Genomic DNA, 10,390 nt, shown 5'->3' with positions numbered 1-10,390 from the left:
GGGTGCCACTGCCTTCCTTGGGTCTTCCAGGCTCAGGGATGAGAAGGATGGGATCATGAAAAGAGTGATGCATCCCTCCCTCCCCTCTGCCCTTTCTCTCTGATTTTGTCCAGCACCAGTGCCTTGGGCCATGCTCCTCACTACTACCAAAAAGTGGGGCCCCCTGCTGGGAATTCCTCCCAGGTCAGAGTGTTGACACTGCTGTTAGAGTGTCCCCAAGGACTCTCACAATGCCTGGCATGGGTCCAAGCACCCAAGATAACCTGCAAATGAAAGATCCTCTCTGGTCATCCAAATTCTCTGAATGAAGGAACAGTGAGGCGAGGGTGGTTGGTTGTCTCTTCTTCATCTTGCAAGCTCTTATAGCTGCACTTTCCACTGTGGTACCCACTAGCCAGAAGTGCCTGCTTATATTTAACTTAGTTCAAATTGTGGTTAACTCAATCAGTTAAGAAGAAGCATACGTGTACACACACAAACAACACCCAATGGTTTGATCACACTAGCCATATTTCAAGTGTGCCTGTAAGTGTTGGAGTTTCTAGTGGGTCAGCTTGAATGGGAGAGCTGTAATGGACCTGTGGAAATGAGAGGTTGACAGATGCTTCTCTCAGCATCTCTCTTTCTTGAAGGTTTGAAACTGTGATCGATGTCTTACTGAAGGGCTCTTGTTCCACGGATCTCAGGGGAGATGTGAAACCCCGGAGAGAGAATTAGTGGGATGCCTTGGAAGGCAGCATTAGCTGAAGGGGAAGGGGAGAAATGGGTGGGGCAACTTTTCTTATAACATTATTGCTCATGTTTATGATTCTGCAGAATTCATTGTGGAGAGCATTGGCAGCATCACTGATGATGATGCAGGTAGGAACAAAACTGCCAAGGGTGAAAGCTTGGATTCAGGTTCCCAGCTGGAGGGCATCCCTTACAGCGGATTTTGGCTTTGTTTTTAAATTTGCCTATGAGAGCCATAAGCTGACAGGGTACAACAAAACTGTGAGAGTCACTTGACACTGGAGACCCAAGTTCTTGGAGCCAGTGTCTGGTGGTGGATGAGAAGTATACTCTGTCTGCACTTTCAGGATCCCATTGCTCTTTCTTCCTCATGTGAAGGCACTCCCAGGGCAGAATGGCTTATGGAGCAGGATGGCTTATGGAGCACGTCTCTGGGATCACGGATGTGCTCCAGCCTCCTTCAGCTCATCTCAGCCTGGACAGCTCACCCAAGGCTGATGTGCACATCATGTTTGAGAGAGAGCTCCATGTCCACCTGCCTGGGGACCCTCCCCACCAGAAGGGAGTCTAGAGGAATGTGTGAAGGGGAGGCTGGGCTTCTCTGCACACTTGCTCTCACAGACCCGCCCACCTGGTCTCCTGGGCTTGACCAGGCCCAGGACAGAGGCTCAGGGCAGCAGGGCCTGGGGCCCCTGGTTCCCTGAGAATCCACCACTTATCCAGGCAGCCCTGGCCCTGCTCCCCACACCCCAGTCATGTGCATACTGTGTCCTCTCCTCAGGCCTGCCCAGTTCTCATCCCTCCTTGTCCTTCCAAGTCTCAGGGCAAATCCTGACAGGCACGCTATGTTTATGTAGATGCCTGTTGCCTCATTTTGGGGCAAGGAATTTGGATACATTCCTTCACCTCTGATTGTGCTTTTATCCTCTCTGAGGAGCTGGGAAAGTCAGGGTGGTGTGTGAGCAATAAGGTTCTGCCAGATACCTAAGATCACCCCAGGTAATAAGGGAGTCCTGGTTGTGTGGAGGTTTTTGTCCTTCCCTCCCCCAGGTGCCAGCACAGGATCAGGCCCATGCCAGGAACTCCCTGGGTGGCATGGACTGGTTAACAGAACCATTGACTGCCTGGAGAGTGGCAACATAGCCATGGCCCTTCTTCCACCCTGCCCTCATTGGGGGAAGGAAATGAGCAGTAATTAGAGGAGAGAAATGAGGAAGGAGGGAGTCGGAAGCAGGGGTGCTAGAGGAAGGCCAGGGCATGCTCCGAGGTGCATGGGGACAGAGGCAGCCTGTGTGTGGAGCAGGAAGACACAGATCTTATTCCAAGTCACCTTGAGGGAAGCAGAGGGCTGCAGCAGGATCTTGAGGATCAGAGTCCTTCTCCACTGTAGATGTGAACCAGCTGAGGCCCTGGGAGGTCCGTGGAGGTGAGGACAGAAAGGGGCCTGAGACTGAGCTCCCTGCAGCATCATGGTCCTGATGTTCCATCTTGCTTCTCAATCACCCCTTTCCTTTCCCATGGCCTCCCCGACCTGGTGGCTTCCCCTGGACACAGAACGTTACATGGCAGATAACGAGAATTCTGACAAGGACAGTAGCAGTAAGCTAGTAATCTATTTCCTCTTTCATGTCCTTTTGTTTTCCTCTCTTTGTGTCACCCACAGACTCTTCCTTGTAAGTCTTTCCCACCTCCTCTCTCCAACCTTTTATGATACTTATCATGATGGATTTGGTCTCAGGGACTGTACTTTTCCTTCCAGAATTTGAAACACTCCCTGTTCCTGCATTTAAGAAAAGCATTTGGGGGGACAGGCTCCGATGCTGATGATGAGGACAACTAGGAAGAGGCAGTGTCAATGTGGCAGACAGGGGGTGCAAAGGTGAGGAGACAGATATGCCTGTTCTCTGCAGCATGCCCAACTTCCTTCTGGTTTTTCAGAAATCCAGACAAAACTGTGTGTGGCCACTCTTGAGTGTGACCACAGAAGTGGAGAAAGGAGGATTTTAATTCATCCAGAGGACGCCATGAGCACACCTCCCAAGCAACACATCCCCATCCTGGGAGCCCCTGAGGTTGCTAGTCAGCGGGGTGCTGTAGGGCCATTAAGTGCATGACTCACTAAGGGGCTCTTCCCAGTGTGTTCTTTTTGAAGAGCCCCACTGGAGTGGTCCGACTTCCTCTGCAGGACCCATCCCTGCAGTGCCAATTCCCACCCCCTCAAGTTACCAGAGAGCCTCCCCAGGGAATCACCAGGTGATGTGAGGCAATGGAGGAGTGGCCCTGACCTGCCCAGTCTCAGGACTTCTGGGGAAAGGGTGAAGAAGACCCAGACACCCACTGCTCTGTGAGCAGGGAGCTCACCTGTCCCTACTCTGCATCCCTGTGGACTCTTAATGGTCCTGCTATCATGTTGGGAAGCTGCAGGATCCCTGCTTGCCTAGGAGGTGCCTGAGCCCTGGGGGTCCCTCAGCCTCTTTAGTCCCCTTGCAAGGTCTGGGTCACCTTATGGCCCCATTTCACAACCTGCGCTGGAGCTTCTGTAGATACTATATTATGTGTGTCCAAGTCACACTAAAGAAGCATGAGACAGCACTTCATTGCAGTGCTCATTTGGGATGGGTTGCCAGGCAGGATTTATGTTACTTCTGTTCCTTTTGTTTTTTCTCCAATTTTGTCATTAAATAACATAAACACAACTTGTTTTTAAAAAAAGCAGTGTTGTGGAGTTGCCTTGTGGCTCAGCGGGGTAAGGCTCTGGCTTGTCCCTGCTACCTCTGGTCACAGCTATGGCATGGATTCCACCCCTGGCCCAGGAAATTGTGCATGCTGAGAGAACAGCAAAAATTTTTTTATAAATAAATAAATAGCAGTGTTGTCCCCAAATGATCACCTGTCTTAGGTTACAGATTGTTGGTCTGACACCAATGACAACCTGGATGTGGACACCCCCAGCCGATGTCTCAGAACCTCCATACCTTCAGGACCTCCACATACACAAGCACAGCAGGAGCCTCACTCAATGCTCACCTCCTAGGGCACCTCACTTAGTGTAATCTCTGTTGTTTAATTGCATATCCCTTGTTTTATCTTTTAGTTTTATCTATATGTTCTACGTGTTCAGTACTTATGTGTTTTATGAAATAAAATGTTTATTTAATTTCTTATTACACTATTTATCTATACAGCTGCTTTTAGAATCCTGCTTTGTAAAATAAAATACACACAGAGATAGAAAAGCACCCTCAGCAGAGGTAGCATTTCATGAATTGTTGGAAGGGAGGTGCCCTAGTGTCCACCAGGATCACTCCCTCCCTCACTTATCCCTCACCAAGTCTCAGTTAAGTAAGGAACTCCAAAGTTCATACTTTACACCGGTCCCATGTCAGTGGTTTGTTGTTATTGTTCTTTTGAGGGCCGCACCAGCAGCACATGGAGGTTCCCAAGCTAGTGGCTGAATCAGAGCTATAGCTGTTGGCATATGTCACAGCCACAGCCAACACTGCATCCGAGCCACATCTGGGACCTACACCACAGCTCACCGCAGTGCCAGATCCTCAAGCCCACTGAGAGAGGCCGGGGATTGAACGTGCATCCTCATGGATGCTAGTCAGATACGTTTCTGCTGAGCCACGATGGGAACTCCCCATGTCAGTGTCTTTCTAGGGAGTCTGTTGTCTGAAGCCTGTTCATTCCAGTGGTCATGGGGACAAAAGACCCAGGATCTTTCGTGATGGCTTGGACATCAGGACTCTTGATATCCACTCAGCCTGGCTTGTAAAAAGTTCATGATTCATCATCTATCCCCTTGTGAATCTTAAATATGTTTCTCTATTTTCTTCCAGCATTTATTGGCAACAATGTTTCTGAAATTTTAATGTTATTTCCTCATAGATCTCCTTTTTATTCTAGATGCCCAGAGGAATTTTTTTAAGCCTTTCACTGCAGCAGCATCTCTTATTAGTCACTGCAAGTAAATGATCAGTGTTCTTTGGAAAACAATTTCAAGACCAACCTTTTTAATTTTCAGAAAAACCTGCATAATACTGTTTAAAATTTGCTTTGTATCATTGGTTTTTCTCTTTCAGGTCCATCAACCATTCATCTTTCAGATATCTAATGATTGTCTTTTATTTCAACACATTCATCAGATATTTTACAATGTCTTGCTTGATTTATGTTCCAGGAGTTGTTTTTGTTAATAGTTACTAAGAATTTCTTCCTTTTCATCCACCATTTCTGATAAGGTCTTATTTCTCACTGTGTTTCTCCTAGTTTTAACTTCATTTACAAAGTGATTTTTCAGTATGTTCTTAATTCTTTTTTGAGACCTATATCCTAATTGCTGAATTTTTAAAATTCTGATCTCTGAGGCACTTGGATTATTTTCATTTTCTTCTGCATTTCTTTTTCTTTACAGTGTTTGGTCTTTATTATTAATCACATCATCATGCATGACAAGAGGATCATCATATCCATGGAGAAGTGGATAAGCATTTGGATTGGGCTTACTTATCCCAGAATTTTTTGGGTTTTTTGTTTATTTTTATTTAATTTTATTTGGCCATGCCTATGGCATGTGGAGTTTCCTGGGCCAGATATCAAACTAGCACTAAAAGAGTGACCCAAGCAGCTGCAGTGACAATGCCAGATCATTAACGTGCTGAGCCTCAAGGGAAGTCCTTTTTTTTTTTTTTTTTTTTTTTTTTTTTGTCTTTTTGTCTTTTTTGTTGTTGTTGTTGTTGCTATTTCTTGGGCCGCTCCCATGGCATATGGAGGTTCCCAGGCTAGGGGTTGAATCGGAGCTGTAGCCACCGGCCTACGCCAGAGCCACAGCAACGCGGGATCCGAGCCTCATCTGCAACCTACACCACAGCTCACGGCAACGCCGGATCGTTAACCCACTGAGCAAGGGCAGGGACCGAACCCGCAACCTCATGGTTCCTAGTCGGATTCGTTAACCACTGCGCCACGACGGGAACTCCCTTTTTTTTTTTTAATTGAAGTATAATTGACCTATAACACTAAGAGTTCCAGATGCAAAAATCTATTTTTGATATTGCTGTTCATTCCAAAATGATCATCACAATTAGTACAGTAACCATCTGTCAAAAGCCAATGTTGTTACAAGGTCACTATGTTATCTATGCTATATGTTTCATCCCCATAACTCATTTTTTACCTAGATTTTTGTCTTATTAATTTCCCTGGCATATTTCTCTCATCAGTGCACCCCTCTGGCAACCACCTCTTTGTTTTCTGTATCTATGACTGCATTATGTATTTTTGTTAGGTTTGTTCACTTGTTTTGTTAGTTTCCACATATAGGTGACATCACACTGTTTGTCTTTTTCTGACATTTAACTGAGCATAATACCCTGTAGGTCCATCCATCTTGTCACAAATGGTAAGACTGCATTCATTTTTATGGCTAATAGTCCATCTGTGATATATATACATATGTGTGTATATCACAGGAGCATGGCTGGTTTTGTGTGTGTGTGTGTGTGTGTGTGTGTGAATCACATGTTCTCATGCATTCATTTATTCATAGATGCTTTGAGAAAATACCCAGAGGTGGAATTGTTGGATTTTCTGAAATTTCTACTTTCAATTTGTTTGGGAAACTCCATATTTAAAGTATATTAAGATATTACTTGATAATGCTTCCTACTGCATTTCACCGCATGCTGCAGATATGAGGGATTTTTTTCTTTAGTGATACTAGGTTTGTTAAAGGCAGAAAAATTTTTAGGATGCCTGTTTTCTCCCAATCCATTTGCAGTATCTAGAAATAAGTTCTTAAAATTCCTTTTTGTTAACTTTTGGTGATTATAATTGCTATCTCTAGAGTAGTATTTTCTGTAAGAGTGAATTATTTCATGTGACACTGAATGGAACACATATAAAGAGTATAAAAGAAATTTTAATAAAATCATTTGCATTACGAAGCAAACTTATCTCCGTGTTATGGACTCAATTGTGGCGACAAAGGCTGGAATGCAGAGAAGAGAGACAGGACTTGTGGGAATGCATAAAAGGGCAGATTTTATTACCAAGTCCAGGCTCAAATGGCTCATCATACAACAGGACAATAAAGCGAGAGATGATACACAAATGTTGGCTGAAGAAATAGCAGCTTTATTCAGAAAGCTAGCAGACCAAGAAGCCAGTGGAAAAGGGTCCCAGAGACTTTCTTCTAAAAGGGGTGAAGGTGTGGCTAGTTGTGGCCAACTTCTTAGTGCCAGAATCCTTTGTTCTTGCACCGGTCCATATAGGTATGGTCACAATGGTTCTGTGAACATCCGGAAAGACAAAGGTTATTCTCTGCTCTGCAACATTTTCTATGTGAATGGAAAAGTGTTACATACTTCACAGATCAGAGCCTTGAGAATGGGCTATCCTGTGTATTTCTCATTTTCAGCAACATACTTTTACAAGAGGTGCAGGGCCAGCATGACTAAACACAGACAAGTGAGCACACAGGTTAGGGCTAAAGGAATAGATTTAACAGAGAGTCAGGTTTGTTCTTCCTGGTTACATCTCTTCTGCAATGGCAGAAAAGAAACACTTATTTGTCCCAAGAAGAAAAAGAGATTGCTCTAGGGTTTGGTGGGAAGAGGATTTTTCCCCAATATCTGAGATTTAATCCCAAGGAAAATCTATAATTATGTGTTCATTCCGACTCTTTCTTCTTTGAAGAAAAAATACTTAATTTGTATGGCTGATGCCAAGGAAATTGTATTTGCTCAGATATAACTGATTTGCAGACTTTTTTTCTTTTTTTTTTTTTTTTTGTCTTTTGCTGGGCTGCACCCAAGACATAGGGAGATTCCCAAGCTAGGGGTCCAATAAGCTGTAGCCTCCAGCGTATGCCACAGCCACAGCAATATGGGATCTGAGCCAAGTCTGCAACTTACATCATACCTCATGGCAAGGCCAGATGCTTAACCCACTGAGGCCAGGGATCAAACCTGCAACCTCATGGTTCCTAGTTGGATTTGTTAACCACTGAGCCACAAAGGGAACTCCCAGATTTGCAGACTTCTTGACAATGAACTGTATTGTCATCTTGTTACCCAAGCTGATGTGGACATTTTCAAAGAAGAAATACAAAATATACACAAAATGTACATAGATAAAAAAATTGTGAGTAATTTTTGGACTGTATTTAGTAAAGCCTTCAAATTTTCCTCTCAGTGATTGACTAAAACTACTGTTAAAGCTGTATGTGTGATGATTTTAGTACTGACTGAGATGACTACCTCCTTAATGTAAGGTTACACTAAGTTCTTCTGGGAGGGGCGATGTGTATGTGTGAGTGTAAAGATGCTCTACCTATCTGGAATGGGTTATAACCATGAATGCAGAGACATTCTTTTTTTTATTTTTTTAAAATTTTTTATTTATTTTTATTTTTTACAGGTAGTTTTTATTTTATTTTCCCACTGTACAGCAAGGGGATCAAGTTATCCTTACATGCATACATTACAATTACATTTTTTCCCCCACCCTTTGTTCTGTTGCAACATGAGTATCTAGACAAAGTTCTCAGTGCTACTCAGCAGGATCTCCTTGTAAATCTATTCTGTGTCTGATAAGCCCAAGCTCCCAATCCCTCCCACTCCCTCCCTCTCCCATCAGGCAGCCACAAGTCTTTTCTCCAAGTCCATGATTTTCATTCTTTAAGGGTGTTGTTTGTTTGGCCTGTGATCTAATGCCTTTTTGAGAAAGGTATCCATTGATATATTAAAAGTCATAGCTCTGTTGATGTATGTCTTGCCACCAACGTTTGGCATCTTGGCAGCACTTCTCCACTTCTCGGTGGGCATTAGGGGTGAGCAGCCTGCTTTGCCTGGATCTTGCTCTCATCAGTTGTGGCAGGGCCTCATTTCTGTCTCTCATGGTTAGTTATACTTCACTCTGCCCTGTGATTCCCACAATCCTCAATGTCTTCACTACTGACGTACTTGGCATATGACTTTTAACCTTTCCCTCTACTCTTGTAGCAAAAAGGCATGGGCCACTTGTCCTCAGGGCTGAGTTTTAACATCTGTCCTGAAGGACTGTGTTCAGAGAAAACAAGGAGCACTTGGTCCACACGGGTTTTCTCTTGCTTTCTCCGGACTCCTAGTAAATCCTGTAACAGTCATCACAAGCCTCATTTTTGCTTCCTATCATAAACTTTCCAAGGACTGAAAAATATTAAGTAAAGAAAATAAAACCCTTCTTTCTCAAGGTTAATAAACCTTACAATAGAAACATATATTTACGATTACTGTCCTTTCATCAAATCTTGCCTATCACTAAATCATATTTTTGGAAGAAAATTCCTCATAGCGTATCACATTTTCATGGTTTTGTTATAGGAGTTTATTGATGTTTAGGTGATCCTATTAAAAATAATTTACTTTGGTATGGTTTAAAGATTATTTCTGTGGTTTTCTCCATGGTTTGTATAAATATGTTACTAATATCTTTTGTCTACAATAACATAATGCATTTTTGTATTTAATACCACTTCTTAAGCAGAACTTTCTGTATGACTTTTGCTGAAATTTGATTAATATTCTTCAGCTAGGAACATGGCCCTTTTCCAATAGAAACATATTGAGAACTATTAATGGATTTTGAGGAGCATGGTGATGTATCATGGATCATATGTGATTAGAAGCAAGAAGGAAAAGAAACTGTTGATGCCTTGGTTTCTTTTAGTCTCTTAGTGTTGGCATAAATTCTTTCAGACTGTACACTCATCTTCACCACTCCTCCTTACGTATGTGTTTGGCTGATTTGATAGAAGAATCTGAATTTGTTTCATGAAGACCAGGATAATTTGCTGCCTAGTTTGTTCTGTGATAAGCTCTTTTAAAGATCACATTCAGTGAAGTGCAAACTTCTCAGGAGGAGAAGTTAGATGAAAAGAGAGACAAAGTATAAAAGGTAAGGAAAAGGAAAGTGGGAGGAAAATAAATGGAAAAAAATGACAAGAGATATTTCATGTACGGTAAAATTATTCATTTTTAAATTCATCATAAATTTTTGCCAAAATATTTGTCTATGTAGTTTAATTATCCATTTAGTAAATATCAATGGCATATACAAAATGGCACAAAACTGATTTTGTTTTCCTGATTAGCTGGAAGAAAAAAATTCCATGTTAATTAAGCCACAGAATCTTGAGTTATCAGTTAAACATGGGGGAAAACACTCAAAGTTAGGAAATTTTTATTGAAATGAAAATACTTAAATAGGTTCATAGATTCAAAAGAATTGTGTGATGAATTTAAAATTCATAATATAAATGACTCTTTCATATCAGAATCAAAAAAGCTCAGAATCTAAGTCCCATAGTAATCTATTTTAGGAATTTGAAAATGGGGTCCTGTGGACCAAATCTTGTCTGCCACCTGTTCTTTTGTTAAAGTTTATTGTGACACAAACTTTCGCATTTGTTTACATGTCTCTGTATCATCTGTGGCTGATTTTGTGCTACAAATATTGAAGTTATTAGTTGTCACATAGACTGATCCACAAAGCCAAAACTATTATTTGACTCTATAAACAGTTTGTTGACTTCCTTGTTTATTTAAAACTGTTTAAATATTAGTCTAGTTTCAACATGAATCTTCTAAAATTTTTTTTGCAGTTTCCTGCCCAC

General features: G+C 42.3%; 1 protein-coding gene across 1 annotated transcript in view; it reads right to left on the bottom strand.

The window, feature by feature from the left end:
- Window positions 1-8,107: 8,107 nt before the first annotated feature.
- LOC110258602 (uncharacterized) overlaps window positions 8,108-10,390 on the bottom strand; it is a 30,192-nt gene continuing 27,909 nt past the window's right edge. The window contains exon 7 of the mRNA XM_085020101.1: window positions 8,108-8,869. Coding sequence (XP_084876227.1) covers window positions 8,860-8,869 — 10 coding nt within the window. The 3' untranslated portion in view covers window positions 8,108-8,859. The remainder of the gene's footprint in view (window positions 8,870-10,390) is intronic.

The sequence above is a fragment of the Sus scrofa genome, chromosome 3 (genome assembly GCF_054392235.1).
Source record: "Sus scrofa isolate SSC_HxYL_T2T_F1_AM1 chromosome 3, Sscrofa_HxYL_maternal_Yorkshire_Landrace_v2.0, whole genome shotgun sequence".
Taxonomy (NCBI): domain Eukaryota; kingdom Metazoa; phylum Chordata; class Mammalia; order Artiodactyla; family Suidae; genus Sus; species Sus scrofa.
Note: the sequence above shows the minus strand (reverse complement) of the source record. Positions and strands in the feature narration are given on the sequence as shown.